At 54.4% G+C, this 22,240-nt stretch overlaps 2 protein-coding genes across 2 annotated transcripts in view; both read left to right on the top strand.

Moving 5' to 3' along the window:
* LOC306757709 (uncharacterized protein) overlaps window positions 1–22,240 on the top strand; it is a gene marked incomplete at its 3' end in the record, with an annotated part of 493,032 nt that overhangs the window by 123,694 nt on the left and 347,098 nt on the right. The gene's annotated exons all lie outside the window — the stretch shown is intronic.
* klhdc8a (kelch domain containing 8A) overlaps window positions 1–22,240 on the top strand; it is a gene marked incomplete at both ends in the record, with an annotated part of 102,300 nt that overhangs the window by 8,629 nt on the left and 71,431 nt on the right. Inside the window, 2 exons of the mRNA XM_079242438.1 lie at window positions 20,946–21,110; window positions 21,196–21,414. Of these exons, the coding sequence (XP_079098564.1) occupies window positions 20,946–21,110; window positions 21,196–21,414 (384 nt within the window). The remainder of the gene's footprint in view (window positions 1–20,945; window positions 21,111–21,195; window positions 21,415–22,240) is intronic.

Below are 22,240 nucleotides of genomic sequence, written 5' to 3'. Positions count from 1 at the left end.
ATCACCTGGGACAAGTCTGATCATCACCTGGGACCTGTCTCATCAGCACCTGGGACAGGGTCCCTTAATCACCTGGGACCTGTCTCATCATCACCTGGGACCGGTCTGATCATCACCTGGGACCGGTCTGATCATCACCTGGGACAAGTCTGATCATCACCTGGGACCGGTCTGATCATCACCTGGGACCTGTCTGATCATCACCTGGGACTGGTCTTATCATCACCTGGGACCTGTCTGATCATCACCTGGGACTGGTCTGATCATCACCTGGGACCAGTATGAACATCACCTGGGACCATCCTGAACATCACCTTGGACCGGTCTGATCATCACCTGGGACCGGTCTGATCATCACCTGGGACCAGTCTGATCATCACCTGGGACCAGTCTGATCATCACCTGGGACCTGTCTGATCATCACCTGGGACCGGTCTGATCATCACCTGGGACAGGGTCCCTTAATCACCTGGGACCTGTCTCATCATCACCTGGGACCGGTCTGAACATCACCTGGGACCTGTCTCATCATCACCTGGGACTGGTCTGAACATCACCTGGGACCAGTCTGAACATCACCTGGGACCGGTCTTATCATCACCTGGGCCATGTTCCCTTAATCACCTGGGACCTGTCTGATCATCATCTGGGACCAGTATGAACATCACCTGGGACCATCCTGAACATCACCTTGGACCGGTCTGATCATCACCTGGGACCGGTCTGATCATCACCTGGGACCAGTCTGATCATCACCTGGGACCAGTCTGATCATCACCTGGGACCTGTCTGATCATCACCTGGGACCGGTCTGATCATCACCTGGGACAGGGTCCCTTAATCACCTGGGACCTGTCTCATCATCACCTGGGACCGGTCTGACCATCACCTGGGACAAGTCTGATCATCATCTGGGACCAGTCTGAACATCACCTGGGACCAGTCTGAACATCACCTGGGACCGGTCTGATCATCACCTGGGACCGGTCTTATCATCACCTGGGACGAGTCTGAACATCACCTGGGACCATCCTGAACATCACCTTGGACCGGTCTGATCATCACCTGGGACCGGTCTGATCATCACCTGGGACCTGTCTGATCATCACCTGGGACCGGTCTGATCATCACCTGGGACCGGTCTTATCATCACCTGGGACCGGTCTGAACATCACCTGGGACCTGTCTCATCAGCACCTGGGACCGGTCTGATCATCACCTGGGACTGGTCTGAACATCACCTGGGACCGGTCTGATCATCACCTGGGACAGGGTCCCTTAATCACCTGGGACCTGTCTCATCATCACCTGGGATCTGTCTGATCATCACCTGGGACAGGGTCCCTTAATCACCTGGGACCTGTCTCATCATCACCTGGGACCTGTCTGAACATAACCTGGGACCAGTCTGATCATCACCTGGGACCGGTCTGATCATCACCTGGGACTGGTCTGAACATCACCTGGGACCAGTCTGAACATCACCTGGGACCGGTCTTATCATCACCTGGGCCATGTTCCCTTAATCACCTGGGACCTGTCTCATCATCACCTGGGATCGGTCTGATCATCACCTGGGACCGGTCTGAACATCACCTGGGACCAGTCTGAACATCACCTGGGACCGGTCTGATCATCACCTGGGACCGGTCTGATCATCACCTGGGACCAGTCTGAACATCACCTGGGACCAGTCTGAACATCACCTGGGACCAGTCTGATCACCTGGGACCTGTCTGAACATCACCTGGGACCTGTCTGAACATCACCTGGGACCAGTGTGAACATCACCTGGGACCAGTCTGATCATCACCTGGGACCGGTCTTATCATCACCTGGGACCAGTCTGAACATCACCTGGGACCGGTCTGATCATCACCTGGGACCGGTCTGATCATCACCTGGGACCGGTCTGATCATCACCTGGGACCGGTCTGATCATCACCTGGGACCAGTCTGAACATCACCTGGGACCGGTCTGATCATCACCTGGGACCGGTCTGATCATCACCTGGGACCAGTCTGATCATCACCTGGGACCAGTCTGAACATCACCTGGGACCAGTCTGATCATCACCTGGGACCGGTCTTATCATCACCTGGGACCGGTCTGAACATCACCTGGGACCAGTCTGAACATCACCTGGGACAAGTCTGATCATCACCTGGGACCGGTCTGATCATCACCTGGGACCTGTCTGATCATCACCTGGGACCGGTCTGATCATCACCTGGGACCGGTCTCATCAGCACCTGGGACCGGTCTGATCATCACCTGGGACTGGTCTGAACATCACCTGGGACCGGTCTGATCATCACCTGGGACAGGGTCCCTTAATCACCTGGGACCTGTCTCATCATCACCTGGGACCTGTCTGAACATAACCTGGGACCAGTCTGATCATCACCTGGGACCGGTCTGATCATCACCTGGGACTTGTCTGAACATCACCTGGGACCAGTCTGAACATCACCTGGGACCGGTCTTATCATCACCTGGGACAGGGTCCCTTAATCACCTGGGACCTGTCTCATCATCACCTGGGACCGGTCTGATCATCACCTGGGACAAGTCTGATCATCACCTGGGACCAGTCTGATCATCACCTGGGACAAGTCTGATCATCACCTGGGACAAGTCTGATCATCACCTGGGACCTGTCTCATCAGCACCTGGGACAGGGTCCCTTAATCACCTGGGACCTGTCTCATCATCACCTGGGACCGGTCTGATCATCACCTGGGACCGGTCTGATCATCACCTGGGACAAGTCTGATCATCACCTGGGACCGGTCTGATCATCACCTGGGACCTGTCTGATCATCACCTGGGACTGGTCTTATCATCACCTGGGACCTGTCTGATCATCACCTGGGACTGGTCTGATCATCATCTGGGACCAGTATGAACATCACCTGGGACCATCCTGAACATCACCTTGGACCGGTCTGATCATCACCTGGGACCGGTCTGATCATCACCTGGGACCAGTCTGATCATCACCTGGGACCAGTCTGATCATCACCTGGGACCTGTCTGATCATCACCTGGGACCGGTCTGATCATCACCTGGGACAGGGTCCCTTAATCACCTGGGACCTGTCTCATCATCACCTGGGACCGGTCTGAACATCACCTGGGACCTGTCTCATCATCACCTGGGACTGGTCTGAACATCACCTGGGACCAGTCTGAACATCACCTGGGACCGGTCTTATCATCACCTGGGCCATGTTCCCTTAATCACCTGGGACCTGTCTGATCATCATCTGGGACCAGTATGAACATCACCTGGGACCATCCTGAACATCACCTTGGACCGGTCTGATCATCACCTGGGACCGGTCTGATCATCACCTGGGACCAGTCTGATCATCACCTGGGACCGGTCTGATCATCACCTGGGACAGGGTCCCTTAATCACCTGGGACCAGTCTGATCATCACCTGGGACCTGTCTGATCATCACCTGGGACCGGTCTGATCATCACCTGGGACAGGGTCCCTTAATCACCTGGGACCAGTCTGATCATCACCTGGGACCTGTCTCATCATCACCTGGGACCGGTCTGACCATCACCTGGGACAAGTCTGATCATCATCTGGGACCAGTCTGAACATCACCTGGGACCAGTCTGAACATCACCTGGGACCGGTCTGATCATCACCTGGGACCGGTCTTATCATCACCTGGGACGAGTCTGAACATCACCTGGGACCATCCTGAACATCACCTTGGACCGGTCTGATCATCACCTGGGACCGGTCTGATCATCACCTGGGACCTGTCTGATCATCACCTGGGACCGGTCTGATCATCACCTGGGACTGGTCTGAACATCACCTGGGACCGGTCTGATCATCACCTGGGCCATGTTCCCTTAATCACCTGGGACCTGTCTCATCATCACCTGGGACCGGTCTGATCATCACCTGGGACCAGTCTGAACATCACCTGGGACCAGTCTGAACATCACCTGGGACCAGTCTGAACATCACCTGGGACCGGTCTGATCATCACCTGGGAAAAGTCTGATCATCACCTGGGACCGGTCTTATCATCACCTGGGACAAGTCTGATCATCACCTGGGACCGGTCTGATCATCACCTGGGACAAGTCTGATCATCACCTGGGACCGGTCTGATCATCACCTGGGACAGGGTCCCTTAATCACCTGGGACCTGTCTCATCATCACCGGGGACCGGTCTGATCATCACCTGGGACCGGTCTGATCATCACCTGGGACAAGTCTGATCATCACCTGGGACCGGTCTTATCCTCACCTGGGACGAGTCTGAACATCACCTGGGACCATCCTGAACATCACCTTGGACCGGTCTGATCATCACCTGGGACCGGTCTGATCATCACCTGGGACCTGTCTGATCTTCACCTGGGACCGGTCTGATCATCACCTGGGACCGGTCTGAACATCACCTGGGACCTGTCTCATCATCACCTGGGACCGGTCTGATCATCACCTGGGACTGGTCTGAACATAACCTGGGACCAGTCTGATCATCACCTGGGACCGGTCTGATCATCACCTGGGACTGGTCTGAACATCACCTGGGACCAGTCTGAACATCACCTGGGACCGGTCTTATCATCACCTGGGCCATGTTCCCTTAATCACCTGGGACCTGTCTCATCATCACCTGGGACCGGTCTGATCGTCACCTGGGACCAGTCTGAACATCACCTGGGACCGGTCTTATCATCACCTGGGACCGGTCTGATCATCACCTGGGACCAGTCTGAACATCACCTGGGACCGGTCTGATCATCACCTGGGACCGGTCTGATCATCACCTGGGACCAGTCTGATCATCACCTGGGACCAGTCTGAACATCACCTGGGACCAGTCTGATCATCACCTGGGACCAGTCTGATCATCACCTGGGACCAGTCTGAACATCACCTGGGACCAGTCTGATCATCACCTGGGACCAGTCTGATCATCACCTGGGACCAGTCTGATCACCTGGGACCGGTCTGAACATCACCTGGGACCAGTCTGAACATCACCTGGGACCTGTCTGAACATCACCTGGGACCAGTGTGAACATCACCTGGGACCGGTCTGATCATCACTTTGGACCGGTCTGATCATCACCTGGGACCAGTCTGAACATCACCTGGGACCGGTCTGATCATCACCTGGGACCGGTCTTATCATCACCTGGGACGAGTCTGAACATCACCTGGGACCATCCTGAACATCACCTTGGACCGGTCTGATCATCACCTGGGACCGGTCTGATCATCACCTGGGACCTGTCTGATCATCACCTGGGACCGGTCTGATCATCACCTGGGACCGGTCTTATCATCACCTGGGACCGGTCTGATCATCACCTGGGACCGGTCTGATCATCACCTGGGACAAGTCTGATCATCACCTGGGACCGGTCTGATCATCACCTGGGACCTGTCTGATCATCACCTGGGACTGGTCTTATCATCACCTGGGACCTGTCTGATCATCACCTGGGACTGGTCTGATCATCACCTGGGACCTGTCTGATCATCACCTGGGACCGGTCTGATCATCACCTGGGACAGGGTCCCTTAATCACCTGGGACCTGTCTCATCATCACCTGGGACCGGTCTGAACATCACCTGGGACCTGTCTCATCATCACCTGGGACTGGTCTGAACATCACCTGGGACCAGTCTGAACATCACCTGGGACCGGTCTTATCATCACCTGGGCCATGTTCCCTTAATCACCTGGGACCTGTCTGATCATCATCTGGGACCAGTATGAACATCACCTGGGACCATCCTGAACATCACCTTGGACCGGTCTGATCATCACCTGGGACCGGTCTGATCATCACCTGGGACCAGTCTGATCATCACCTGGGACCAGTCTGATCATCACCTGGGACCTGTCTGATCATCACCTGGGACCGGTCTGATCATCACCTGGGACAGGGTCCCTTAATCACCTGGGACCTGTCTCATCATCACCTGGGACCGGTCTGAACATCACCTGGGACCTGTCTCATCATCACCTGGGACTGGTCTGAACATCACCTGGGACCAGTCTGAACATCACCTGGGACCGGTCTTATCATCACCTGGGCCATGTTCCCTTAATCACCTGGGACCTGTCTGATCATCATCTGGGACCAGTATGAACATCACCTGGGACCATCCTGAACATCACCTTGGACCGGTCTGATCATCACCTGGGACCGGTCTGATCATCACCTGGGACCAGTCTGATCATCACCTGGGACCAGTCTGATCATCACCTGGGACCTGTCTGATCATCACCTGGGACCGGTCTGATCATCACCTGGGACAGGGTCCCTTAATCACCTGGGACCAGTCTGATCATCACCTGGGACCGGTCTGATCATCACCTGGGACAGGGTCCCTTAATCACCTGGGACCAGTCTGATCATCACCTGGGACCTGTCTCATCATCACCTGGGACCGGTCTGACCATCACCTGGGACAAGTCTGATCATCATCTGGGACCAGTCTGAACATCACCTGGGACCAGTCTGAACATCACCTGGGACCGGTCTGATCATCACCTGGGACCGGTCTTATCATCACCTGGGACGAGTCTGAACATCACCTGGGACCATCCTGAACATCACCTGGGACCGGTCTGATCATCACCTGGGACCGGTCTGATCATCACCTGGGACCTGTCTGATCATCACCTGGGACCGGTCTGATCATCACCTGGGACCGGTCTGATCATCACCTGGGACCGGTCTGAACATCACCTGGGACCTGTCTCATCAGCACCTGGGACCGGTCTGATCATCACCTGGGACTGGTCTGAACATCACCTGGGACCGGTCTGATCATCACCTGGGCCATGTTCCCTTAATCACCTGGGACCTGTCTCATCATCACCTGGGACCGGTCTGATCATCACCTGGGACAAGTCTGAACATCACCTGGGACCAGTCTGAACATCACCTGGGACCAGTCTGAACATCACCTGGGACCGGTCTGATCATCACCTGGGAAAAGTCTGATCATCACCTGGGACCGGTCTTATCATCACCTGGGACAAGTCTGATCATCACCTGGGACCGGTCTGATCATCACCTGGGACAAGTCTGATCATCACCTGGGACCGGTCTGATCATCACCTGGGACAGGGTCCCTTAATCACCTGGGACCTGTCTCATCATCACCGGGGACCGGTCTGATCATCACCTGGGACCGGTCTGATCATCACCTGGGACAAGTCTGATCATCACCTGGGACCGGTCTTATCCTCACCTGGGACGAGTCTGAACATCACCTGGGACCATCCTGAACATCACCTTGGACCGGTCTGATCATCACCTGGGACCGGTCTGATCATCACCTGGGACCTGTCTGATCTTCACCTGGGACCGGTCTGATCATCACCTGGGACCGGTCTGAACATCACCTGGGACCTGTCTCATCATCACCTGGGACCGGTCTGATCATCACCTGGGACTGGTCTGAACATAACCTGGGACCAGTCTGATCATCACCTGGGACCGGTCTGATCATCACCTGGGACCGGTCTCATCAGCACCTGGGACCGGTCTGATCATCACCTGGGACTGGTCTGAACATCACCTGGGACCGGTCTGATCATCACCTGGGACAGCGTCCCTTAATCACCTGGGACCTGTCTCATCATCACCTGGGACCTGTCTGAACATAACCTGGGACCAGTCTGATCATCACCTGGGACCGGTCTGATCATCACCTGGGACTTGTCTGAACATCACCTGGGACCAGTCTGAACATCACCTGGGACAAGTCTGATCATCACCTGGGACCAGTCTGATCATCACCTGGGACAAGTCTGATCATCACCTGGGACAGGGTCCCTTAATCACCTGGGACCTGTCTCATCATCACCTGGGACCGGTCTGATCATCACCTGGGACAAGTCTGATCATCACCTGGGACCAGTCTGATCATCACCTGGGACAAGTCTGATCATCACCTGGGACAAGTCTGATCATCACCTGGGACCTGTCTCATCAGCACCTGGGACAGGGTCCCTTAATCACCTGGGACCTGTCTCATCATCACCTGGGACCGGTCTGATCATCACCTGGGACCGGTCTGATCATCACCTGGGACCGGTCTGAACATCACCTGGGACCTGTCTGATCATCACCTGGGACCGGTCTGATCATCACCTGGGACTGGTCTGAACATCACCTGGGACCTGTCTGATCATCACCTGGGACCGGTCTGATCATCACCTGGGACCGGTCTGATCATCACCTGGGACCGGTCTTATCATCACCTGGGACCGGTCTGATCATCACCTGGGACAAGTCTGAACATCACCTGGGACCTGTCTGATCATCACCTGGGACCGGTCTGATCATCACCTGGGACCGGTCTTATCATCACCTGGGACCGGTCTGATCATCACCTGGGACTGGTCTGAACATCACCTGGGACCAGTCTGATCATCACCTGGGACCGGTCTGATCATCACCTGGGACCGGTCTGATCATCACCTGGGACCAGTCTGATCATCACCTGAGACCAGTCTGATCATCACCTGGGACCTGTATGAACATCACCTGGGACCAGTCTGAACATAACCTGGGACCAGTCTGAACATCACCTGGGACCGGTCTGATCATCACCTGGGACTGGTCTGAACATCACCTGGGACTGGTCTGATCATCACCTGGGACTGGTCTGATCATCACCTGGGACCATCCTGAACATCACCTTGGACCGGTCTGATCATCACCTGGGACCGGTCTGATCATCACCTGGGACCAGTCTGATCATCACCTGGGACCAGTCTGATCATCACCTGGGACCTGTCTGATCATCACCTGGGACCTGTCTGATCATCACCTGGGACCTGTCTGATCATCACCTGGGACTGGTCTGATCATCACCTGGGACTGGTCTGATCATCATCTGGGACCAGTATGAACATCACCTGGGACCATCCTGAACATCACCTTGGACCGGTCTGATCATCACCTGGGACCGGTCTGATCATCACCTGGGACCAGTCTGATCATCACCTGGGACCAGTCTGATCATCACCTGGGACCTGTCTGATCATCACCTGGGACCGGTCTGATCATCACCTGGGACAGGGTCCCTTAATCACCTGGGACCTGTCTCATCATCACCTGGGACCGGTCTGAACATCACCTGGGACCTGTCTCATCATCACCTGGGACTGGTCTGAACATCACCTGGGACCAGTCTGAACATCACCTGGGACCGGTCTTATCATCACCTGGGCCATGTTCCCTTAATCACCTGGGACCTGTCTGATCATCACCTGGGACAGGGTCCCTTAATCACCTGGGACCTGTCTCATCATCACCTGGGACCGGTCTGAACATCACCTGGGACCTGTCTCATCATCACCTGGGACCAGTCTGAACATCACCTGGGACCAGTCTGATCATCACCTGGGACCGGTCTTATCATCACCTGGGACCGGTCTGACCATCACCTGGGACCGGTCTGAACATCACCTGGGACCGGTCTTATCATCATCTGGGACCAGTCTGAACATCACCTGGGACCAGTCTGATCATCACCTGGGACTGGTCTGAACATCACCTGGGACCAGTCTGAACATCACCTGGGACCGGTCTTATCATCATCTGGGACCGGTCTGAACATCACCTGGGACCTGTCTCATCATCACCTGGGACTGGTCTGAACATCACCTGGGACCAGTCTGAACATCACCTGGGACCGGTCTTATCATCACCTGGGCCATGTTCCCTTAATCACCTGGGACCTGTCTGATCATCACCTGGGACAGGGTCCCTTAATCACCTGGGACCTGTCTCATCATCACCTGGGACCGGTCTGAACATCACCTGGGACCTGTCTCATCATCACCTGGGACCAGTCTGAACATCACCTGGGACCAGTCTGATCATCACCTGGGACCGGTCTTATCATCACCTGGGACCGGTCTGACCATCACCTGGGACCGGTCTGAACATCACCTGGGACCGGTCTTATCATCATCTGGGACCAGTCTGAACATCACCTGGGACCAGTCTGAACATCACCTGGGACCAGTCTGATCATCACCTGGGACCGGTCTTATCATCACCTGGGACCGGTCTGACCATCACCTGGGACCGGTCTGAACATCACCTGGGACCGGTCTTATCATCACCTGGGACCGGTCTGACCATCACCTGGGACCGGTCTGAACATCACCTGGGACCGGTCTGACCATCACCTGGGACCGGTCTTATCATCATCTGGGACCAGTCTGAACATCACCTGGGACCAGTCTGAACATCACCTGGGACCGGTCTGATCATCACCTGGGACCGGTCTTATCATCACCTGGGACGAGTCTGAACATCACCTGGGACCATCCTGAACATCACCTTGGACCGGTCTGATCATCACCTGGGACCGGTCTGATCATCACCTGGGACCTGTCTGATCATCACCTGGGACCTGTCTGAACATCACCTGGGACCGGTCTGATCATCACCTGGGACCGGTCTGAACATCACCTGGGACCTGTCTCATCAGCACCTGGGACCGGTCTGATCATCACCTGGGACTGGTCTGAACATCACCTGGGACCGGTCTGATCATCACCTGGGACAGGGTCCCTTAATCACCTGGGACCTGTCTCATCATCACCTGGGATCTGTCTGATCATCACCTGGGACAGGGTCCCTTAATCACCTGGGACCTGTCTCATCATCACCTGGGACCTGTCTGAACATAACCTGGGACCAGTCTGATCATCACCTGGGACCGGTCTGATCATCACCTGGGACTGGTCTGAACATCACCTGGGACCAGTCTGAACATCACCTGGGACCGGTCTTATCATCACCTGGGCCATGTTCCCTTAATCACCTGGGACCTGTCTCATCATCACCTGGGATCGGTCTGATCATCACCTGGGACCGGTCTGAACATCACCTGGGACCAGTCTGAACATCACCTGGGACCAGTCTGAACATCACCTGGGACCGGTCTGATCATCACCTGGGACAAGTCTGATCATCACCTGGGACAAGTCTGATCATCACCTGGGACAAGTCTGATCATCACCTGGGACCAGTCTGAACATCACCTGGGACCGGTCTTATCATCACCTGGGCCATGTTCCCTTAATCACCTGGGACCTGTCTCATCATCACCTGGGACCGGTCTGATCATCACCTGGGACCGGTCTGATCATCACCTGGGACAAGTCTGATCATCACCTGGGACCGGTCTGATCATCACCTGGGACCTGTCTGATCATCACCTGGGACTGGTCTGATCATCACCTGGGACCTGTCTCATCATCACCTGGGACCGGTCTGATCATCACCTGGGACAAGTCTGATCATCACCTGGGACCGGTCTGATCATCACCTGGGACTGGTCTGATCATCACCTGGGACCTGTCTGATCATCACCTGGGACTGGTCTGATCATCATCTGGGACCAGTCTGAACATCACCTGGGACCATCCTGAACATCACCTTGGACCGGTCTGATCATCACCTGGGACCAGTCTGATCATCACCTGGGACCAGTCTGATCATCACCTGGGACCTGTCTGATCATCACCTGGGACCGGTCTGATCATCATCTGGGACAGGGTCCCTTAATCACCTGGGACCTGTCTCATCATCACCTGGGACCGGTCTGAACATCACCTGGGACCTGTCTCATCATCACCTGGGACTGGTCTAAACATCACCTGGGACCAGTCTGAACATCACCTGGGACCGGTCTTATCATCACCTGGGCCATGTTCCCTTAATCACCTGGGACCTGTCTGAACATCACCTGGGACCAGTGTGAACATCACCTGGGACCTGTCTGAACATCACCTGGGACCAGTGTGAACGTCACCTGGGACAAGTCTGATCATCATCTGGGACCAGTCTGAACATCACCTGGGACCAGTCTGAACATCACCTGGGACCGGTCTGATCATCACCTGGGACCGGTCTTATCATCACCTGGGACGAGTCTGAACATCACCTGGGACCATCCTGAACATCACCTTGGACCGGTCTGATCATCACCTGGGACCGGTCTGATCATCACCTGGGACCTGTCTGATCATCACCTGGGACCGGTCTGATCATCACCTGGGACCGGTCTTATCATCACCTGGGACCGGTCTGAACATCACCTGGGACCTGTCTCATCAGCACCTGGGACCGGTCTGATCATCACCTGGGACTGGTCTGAACATCACCTGGGACCGGTCTGATCATCACCTGGGACCGGTCTTATCATCACCTGGGACGAGTCTGAACATCACCTGGGACCGGTCTGATCATCACCTAGGACCGGTCTGATCATCACCTGGGACCTGTCTGATCATCACCTGGGACCAGTCTGATCATCACCTGGGACCGGTCTTATCATCACCTGGGACCGGTCTGAACATCACCTGGGACCTGTCTCATCAGCACCTGGGACCGGTCTGATCATCACCTGGGACTGGTCTGAACATCACCTGGGACCGGTCTGATCATCACCTGGGACCGGTCTTATCATCACCTGGGACCGGTCTGAACATCACCTGGGACCTGTCTCATCAGCACCTGGGACCGGTCTGATCATCACCTGGGACTGGTCTGAACATCACCTGGGACCTGTCTGATCATCACCTGGGACCGGTCTGATCATCACCTGGGACCGGTCTTATCATCACCTGGGACCGGTCTGATCATCACCTGGGACAAGTCTGAACATCACCTGGGACCTGTCTCATCAGCACCTGGGACCGGTCTGATCATCACCTGGGACTGGTCTGAACATCACCTGGGACCTGTCTCATCAGCACCTGGGACCTGTCTGATCATCACCTGGGACTGGTCTGAACATCACCTGGGACTGGTCTGAACATCACCTGGGACCGGTCTGATCATCACCTGGGACCGGTCTGATCATCACCTGGGACCAGTCTGATCATCACCTGAGACCAGTCTGATCATCACCTGGGACCTGTATGAACATCACCTGGGACCAGTCTGAACATAACCTGGGACCGGTCTGATCATCACCTGGGACCGGTCTGATCATCACCTGGGACCAGTCTGAACATCACCTGGGACCGGTCTGATCATCACCTGGGACCGGTCTGAACATCACCTGGGACCAGTCTGAACATCACCTGGGACCAGTCTGATCATCACCTGGGACCAGTCTGAACATAACCTGGGACCAGTCTGAACATCACCTGGGACCGGTCTGATCATCACCTGGGACCGGTCTGATCATCACCTGGGACCTGTCTGATCATCACCTGGGACCGGTCTGATCATCACCTGGGACAGGGTCTTATAATCACCTGAGACCTGTCTGATCATCACCTTGGACCGGTCTGAACATCACCTGGGACCTGTCTCATCATCACCTGCGACCGGTCTGATCATCACCTGGGACAGGGTCTTATAATCACCTGAGACCTGTCTGATCATCACCTTGGACCGGTCTGAACATCACCTGGGACCAGTCTGATCATCACCTGGGACCAGTCTGATCATCACCTGGGACCAGTCTGAACATAACCTGGGACCAGTCTGATCATCACCTGGGACCTGTCTGATCATCACCTGGGACCTGTCTCATCATCACCTGGGACCTGTCTGAACATCACCTGGGACCTGTCTCATCATCACCTGGGACCTGTCTGAACATCACCTGGGATCGGTCTGATCATCACCTGGGACCGGTCTGAACATCACCTGGGACCAGTCTGAACATCACCTGGGACCTGTCTGATCATCACCTGGGACTGGTCTGAACATCACCTGGGACCGGTCTGATCATCACCTGGGACAGCGTCCCTTAATCACCTGGGACCTGTCTCATCATCACCTGGGACCTGTCTGAACATAACCTGGGACCAGTCTGATCATCACCTGGGACCGGTCTGATCATCACCTGGGACTTGTCTGAACATCACCTGGGACCAGTCTGAACATCACCTGGGACAAGTCTGATCATCACCTGGGACCAGTCTGATCATCACCTGGGACAAGTCTGATCATCACCTGGGACAGGGTCCCTTAATCACCTGGGACCTGTCTCATCATCACCTGGGACCGGTCTGATCATCACCTGGGACAAGTCTGATCATCACCTGGGACCAGTCTGATCATCACCTGGGACAAGTCTGATCATCACCTGGGACAAGTCTGATCATCACCTGGGACCTGTCTCATCAGCACCTGGGACAGGGTCCCTTAATCACCTGGGACCTGTCTCATCATCACCTGGGACCGGTCTGATCATCACCTGGGACCGGTCTGATCATCACCTGGGACCGGTCTGAACATCACCTGGGACCTGTCTGATCATCACCTGGGACCGGTCTGATCATCACCTGGGACTGGTCTGAACATCACCTGGGACCTGTCTGATCATCACCTGGGACCGGTCTGATCATCACCTGGGACCGGTCTGATCATCACCTGGGACCGGTCTTATCATCACCTGGGACCGGTCTGATCATCACCTGGGACAAGTCTGAACATCACCTGGGACCTGTCTGATCATCACCTGGGACCGGTCTGATCATCACCTGGGACCGGTCTTATCATCACCTGGGACCGGTCTGATCATCACCTGGGACTGGTCTGAACATCACCTGGGACCAGTCTGATCATCACCTGGGACCGGTCTGATCATCACCTGGGACCGGTCTGATCATCACCTGGGACCAGTCTGATCATCACCTGAGACCAGTCTGATCATCACCTGGGACCTGTATGAACATCACCTGGGACCAGTCTGAACATAACCTGGGACCAGTCTGAACATCACCTGGGACCGGTCTGATCATCACCTGGGACTGGTCTGAACATCACCTGGGACTGGTCTGATCATCACCTGGGACTGGTCTGATCATCACCTGGGACCATCCTGAACATCACCTTGGACCGGTCTGATCATCACCTGGGACCGGTCTGATCATCACCTGGGACCAGTCTGATCATCACCTGGGACCAGTCTGATCATCACCTGGGACCTGTCTGATCATCACCTGGGACCTGTCTGATCATCACCTGGGACCTGTCTGATCATCACCTGGGACCTGTCTGATCATCACCTGGGACTGGTCTGATCATCACCTGGGACTGGTCTGATCATCATCTGGGACCAGTATGAACATCACCTGGGACCATCCTGAACATCACCTTGGACCGGTCTGATCATCACCTGGGACCGGTCTGATCATCACCTGGGACCTGTCTGATCATCACCTGGGACAGGGTCCCTTAATCACCTGGGACCTGTCTCATCATCACCTGGGACCGGTCTGAACATCACCTGGGACCTGTCTCATCATCACCTGGGACTGGTCTGAACATCACCTGGGACCAGTCTGAACATCACCTGGGACCGGTCTTATCATCACCTGGGCCATGTTCCCTTAATCACCTGGGACCTGTCTGATCATCACCTGGGACAGGGTCCCTTAATCACCTGGGACCTGTCTCATCATCACCTGGGACCGGTCTGAACATCACCTGGGACCTGTCTCATCATCACCTGGGACCAGTCTGAACATCACCTGGGACCAGTCTGATCATCACCTGGGACCGGTCTTATCATCACCTGGGACCGGTCTGACCATCACCTGGGACAAGTCTTATCATCATCTGGGACCAGTCTGAACATCACCTGGGACCAGTCTGAACATCACCTGGGACCGGTCTGATCATCACCTGGGACCGGTCTTATCATCACCTGGGACGAGTCTGAACATCACCTGGGACCATCCTGAACATCACCTTGGACCGGTCTGATCATCACCTGGGACCGGTCTGATCATCACCTGGGACCTGTCTGATCATCACCTGGGACCTGTCTGAACATCACCTGGGACCGGTCTGATCATCACCTGGGACCGGTCTTATCATCACCTGGGACCGGTCTGAACATCACCTGGGACCTGTCTCATCAGCACCTGGGACCGGTCTGATCATCACCTGGGACTGGTCTGAACATCACCTGGGACCGGTCTGATCATCACCTGGGACAGGGTCCCTTAATCACCTGGGACCTGTCTCATCATCACCTGGGATCTGTCTGATCATCACCTGGGACAGGGTCCCTTAATCACCTGGGACCTGTCTCATCATCACCTGGGACCTGTCTGAACATAACCTGGGACCAGTCTGATCATCACCTGGGACCGGTCTGATCATCACCTGGGACTGGTCTGAACATCACCTGGGACCAGTCTGAACATCACCTGGGACCGGTCTTATCATCACCTGGGCCATGTTCCCTTAATCACCTGGGACCTGTCTCATCATCACCTGGGATCGGTCTGATCATCACCTGGGACCGGTCTGAACATCACCTGGGACCAGTCTGAACATCACCTGGGACCAGTCTGAACATCACCTGGGACCGGTCTGATCATCACCTGGGACAAGTCTGATCATCACCTGGGACAAGTCTGATCATCACCTGGGACAAGTCTGATCATCACCTGGGACCAGTCTGAACATCACCTGGGACCGGTCTTATCATCACCTGGGCCATGTTCCCTTAATCACCTGGGACCTGTCTCATCATCACCTGGGACCGGTCTGATCATCACCTGGGACCGGTCTGATCATCACCTGGGACAAGTCTGATCATCACCTGGGACCGGTCTGATCATCACCTGGGACCTGTCTGATCATCACCTGGGACTGGTCTGATCATCACCTGGGACCTGTCTCATCATCACCTGGGACCGGTCTGATCATCACCTGGGACAAGTCTGATCATCACCTGGGACCGGTCTGATCATCACCTGGGACTGGTCTGATCATCACCTGGGACCTGTCTGATCATCACCTGGGACTGGTCTGATCATCATCTGGGACCAGTCTGAACATCACCTGGGACCATCCTGAACATCACCTTGGACCGGTCTGATCATCACCTGGGACCAGTCTGATCATCACCTGGGACCAGTCTGATCATCACCTGGGACCTGTCTGATCATCACCTGGGACCGGTCTGATCATCATCTGGGACAGGGTCCCTTAATCACCTGGGACCTGTCTCATCATCACCTGGGACCGGTCTGAACATCACCTGGGACCTGTCTCATCATCACCTGGGACTGGTCTAAACATCACCTGGGACCAGTCTGAACATCACCTGGGACCGGTCTTATCATCACCTGGGACCAGTGTGAACATCACCTGGGACCTGTCTGAACATCACCTGGGACCAGTGTGAACATCACCTGGGACCTGTCTGAACATCACCTGGGACCAGTGTGAACGTCACCTGGGACAAGTCTGATCATCATCTGGGACCAGTCTGAACATCACCTGGGACCAGTCTGAACATCACCTGGGACCGGTCTGATCATCACCTGGGACCGGTCTTATCATCACCTGGGACGAGTCTGAACATCACCTGGGACCATCCTGAACATCACCTTGGACCGGTCTGATCATCACCTGGGACCGGTCTGATCATCACCTGGGACCTGTCTGATCATCACCTGGGACCGGTCTGATCATCACCTGGGACCGGTCTTATCATCACCTGGGACCGGTCTGAACATCACCTGGGACCTGTCTCATCAGCACCTGGGACCGGTCTGATCATCACCTGGGACTGGTCTGAACATCACCTGGGACCGGTCTGATCATCACCTGGGACCGGTCTTATCATCACCTGGGACGAGTCTGAACATCACCTAGGACCGGTCTGATCATCACCTGGGACCTGTCTGATCATCACCTGGGACCAGTCTGATCATCACCTGGGACCGGTCTTATCATCACCTGGGACCGGTCTGAACATCACCTGGGACCTGTCTCATCAGCACCTGGGACCGGTCTGATCATCACCTGGGACTGGTCTGAACATCACCTGGGACCGGTCTGATCATCACCTGGGACCGGTCTTATCATCACCTGGGACCGGTCTGAACATCACCTGGGACCTGTCTCATCAGCACCTGGGACCGGTCTGATCATCACCTGGGACTGGTCTGAACATCACCTGGGACCTGTCTGATCATCACCTGGGACCGGTCTGATCATCACCTGGGACCGGTCTTATCATCACCTGGGACCGGTCTGATCATCACCTGGGACAAGTCTGAACATCACCTGGGACCTGTCTCATCAGCACCTGGGACCGGTCTGATCATCACCTGGGACTGGTCTGAACATCACCTGGGACCGGTCTGATCATCACCTGGGACCGGTCTGATCATCACCTGGGACCAGTCTGATCATCACCTGAGACCAGTCTGATCATCACCTGGGACCTGTATGAACATCACCTGGGACCAGTCTGAACATAACCTGGGACCGGTCTGATCATCACCTGGGACCGGTCTGATCATCACCTGGGACCAGTCTGAACATCACCTGGGACCGGTCTGATCATCACCTGGGACCGGTCTGATCATCACCTGGGACCGGTCTGAACATCACCTGGGACCAGTCTGAACATCACCTGGGACCAGTCTGATCATCACCTGGGACCAGTCTGAACATAACCTGGGACCAGTCTGAACATCACCTGGGACCGGTCTGATCATCACCTGGGACCGGTCTGATCATCACCTGGGACCTGTCTGATCATCACCTGGGACCGGTCTGATCATCACCTGGGACAGGGTCTTATAATCACCTGAGACCTGTCTGATCATCACCTTGGACCGGTCTGAACATCACCTGGGACCTGTCTCATCATCACCTGCGACCGGTCTGATCATCACCTGGGACAGGGTCTTATAATCACCTGAGACCTGTCTGATCATCACCTTGGACCGGTCTGAACATCACCTGGGACCAGTCTGATCATCACCTGGGACCAGTCTGATCATCACCTGGGACCAGTCTGAACATAACCTGGGACCAGTCTGATCATCACCTGGGACCTGTCTGATCATCACCTGGGACCTGTCTCATCATCACCTGGGACCTGTCTGAACATCACCTGGGACCTGTCTCATCATCACCTGGGACCTGTCTGAACATCACCTGGGACCGGTCTGATCATCACCTGGGACCGGTCTGAATATCACCTGGGACCAGTCTGAACATCACCTGGGACAGGGTCTTATAATCACCTGAGACCTGTCTGATCATCACCTGGGACCAGTCTGAATATCACCTGGGACCTGTCTCATCATCACCTGGGACCGGTCTGATCATCACCTGGGACCTGTCTCATCATCACCTGGGACCGGTCTGATCATCACCTGGGACAGGGTCTTCTAATCACCTGAGACCTGTCTGATCATCACCTTGGACCGGTCTGAACATCACCTGGGACCTGTCTCATCATCACCTGGGACCGGTCTGATCATCACCTGGGACAGGGTCTTATAATCACCTGAGACCTGTCTGATCATCACCTTGGACCGGTCTGAACATCACCTGGGACCAGTCTGATCATCACCTGGGACCAGTGTGATCATCACCTGGGACCAGTGTGATCATCACCTGGGACCTGTCTGATCATCACCTGGGACCAGTCTGATCATCACCTGGGACCAGTCTGATCATCACCTGGCACCGGTCTTATCATCACCTGGGACAAGTCTGAACATCACCTGGGACCGGTCTGATCATCACCTGGGACCGGTCTGATCATCACCTGGGACCTGTCTGATCATCACCTGGGACCAGTGTGATCATCACCTGGGACCTGTCTGATCATCACCTGGGACCGGTCTGAATATCACCTGGGACCTGTCTGATCATCACCTGGGACCGGTCTGAATATCACCTGGGACCAGTCTGATCATCACCTGGGACCGGTCTGATCATCACCTGGGACAGGGTCTTATAATCACCTGGGACCGGTCTGAACATCACCTGGGACCGGTCTGATCATCACCTGGTACCGGTCTGATCATCACCTGGGACCAGTCTGATCATCACCTGGGACCAGTCTGATCATCACCTGGGACCGGTCTGAATATCACCTGGGACCAGTCTGAACATCACCTGGGACCGGTCTGAACATCACCTGGGACCTGTCTGAACATCACCTGGGACCTGTCTGAACATCACCTGGGACCGGTCTGATCATCACCTGGGACCAGTCTGATCATCACCTGGGACCGGTCTGATCATCACCTGGGACCGGTCTGATCATCACCTGGGACCAGTCTGATCATCACCTGGGACCTGTCTGAACATCACCTGGGACCGGTCTGATCATCACCTGGGACCAGTCTGATCATCACCTGGGACCAGTCTGATCATCACCTGGGACCGGTCTGATCATCACCTGGGACCGGTCTGATCATCACCTGGGACCAGTCTGATCATCACCTGGGACCAGTCTGATCATCACCTGGGACCAGTCTGATTATCACCTGGGACCAGTCTGAACAACAATGAGAATGAGAATATCAGCTTGCCTTGCTGATATCTCTGCATGGATGAAGGATCGCCACCTTCAGCTCAATCTGTCCAAGACAGAGCTCATCGTCGGTCCAGTCAATCCTTCCTTACATCCGCAATTAAGTGTGAACCTTGACTCTGTCGCGCTTGTTCCTACGTTTGCTGCCCGGAATCTTGGGGTCATGGTGGATGACCAGTTGACCTTTAAGGTCCATGTTGCCTCGGTTGCACGTACCTGTTCTATGCTCTCTACAACATCAAGAGAATCAGACCGTACCTTTATTTACTTGTTTACTTACTGGTGGGATGTGTTTTTAATAAGAAATGTGCAATAATGGGGATAAAATGTACATGATGTGACCAAACCTGTATCTTTTTTAGGATTGTTGTTATAAATGACATCATACTAGGAGTAGCAGATGGAGATTCGTTTGGACTCAATAAATTCACCATTCAGTCATGAGTTGAACTTCTCATGCATCCTGGGAGATTTTACTGCTTCACTAGGAAGTGGAAGTGTTTGCATCTGCTTGACTGAAGAAAGCCGCTACCTGCTAGCAGCAAATGACATCACTGCGTACTTCTGTTCCATGTTTAGACGGTCGGGCTCTGGCTGTTGGGGGAATGGGCGCTGACCTTCTCCCTCGCAGCGTCCTACAGCAGTACGACCTCCGAAAGGACGTGTGGGCGCTACTTCCTCCCATACCGACTCCACGCTACGATGCTAACACACATCTGCACGGCAACAAGCTCTACGTCGCAGGTATTCACACACACCAACATGGTCTTGTTTGCTGGAACTGCTCTGTTTTGTCAGATCGGATTAGAAAAGTGACTTTTTCTTAAAGGTGGACGACAGTGTAAGCGACCTGTCAAGGCTTTTGAGGTGTATGACACAGAAACACGGTCTTGGACCTCACTACCCATCATGCCTTGCAAACGTACCTATGGGGGTGTGATATGGGACTCCATTGGGAGGCTGTGTCTGCTGGGAGGACTACGGCAGGGTGGAGGACACCAGAGCTCCAAGTTCACCAAGAACGTCAATATTTTTGATACCAACCAAGGTAGGTTCGCCTCTTTCGTTGCAGTTTCTTTCTTCTTAAGTCATCAAATTCCTGGTTAGTCCTCATTCAGGTGCTTTTTTTTTTTTTTTTACAAAATCTGTGGTGTTCATGAATGTTTTCTCATCCAGGACCAGTTTTTAGGAGAACTCCTTCACCCATTTCAGCGCTGAACATTCTCCATCCCTGTATTTGTTTGGTCTCCTGTTTTTTTTAATAACCGATGGTCCTTTATTTGCTTGTTTTAAGATAAATGACATGCACTAAGACTTAACTGACATGAAGGCTGAAACTCACCAAATGACGGTACTTTTGCTGCAACATATTCCAGATTGTGTTCTACAGAGTAAACCAGCTTTATGCTGCAGATCTATGTGCAGCATAGATCTATTAGGGTAATAGGAGCTGTTCTTGTGACCTTTGCAATTGTTTACAAAAATCCTGGAAGATTGGAGGGAATATTCCAGCTACTATTGGTGGACGCACTAAATGAACCGACCAACAGAACATAAAGTATCTGCATTAAGCAGGATTGAATTCTCCAGCTGCTCTTCCTGACACCTCCAGTGGTGCGCCAGTCTGCTTCCACGGATGGTACGGTTCGTTTGGAGTGGTATGAATGTTGTCTTCGTTCACTTTCCAGTGAATCCTGTCGCAGTTTGTTAACAGTGTGACAGCAAACAGAGCGTCCAGTGAACCAGAGACAACATGGTGGGTATGGGGCTGCTTCTCGTGATGCTCATACTGGACACAGTCTGATGAAAACCAGATCATCGCTGAGCCAGATTTTCCTCTTCTTTCCTCTTGGTTAGTTGTAGTAACTGCAGGT

This window comes from Telmatherina bonti (genome assembly GCF_933228915.1).
Source record: "Telmatherina bonti genome assembly, chromosome: 6".
Taxonomy (NCBI): Eukaryota; Metazoa; Chordata; class Actinopteri; order Atheriniformes; family Telmatherinidae; genus Telmatherina; species Telmatherina bonti.
Note: the sequence above shows the minus strand (reverse complement) of the source record. Positions and strands in the feature narration are given on the sequence as shown.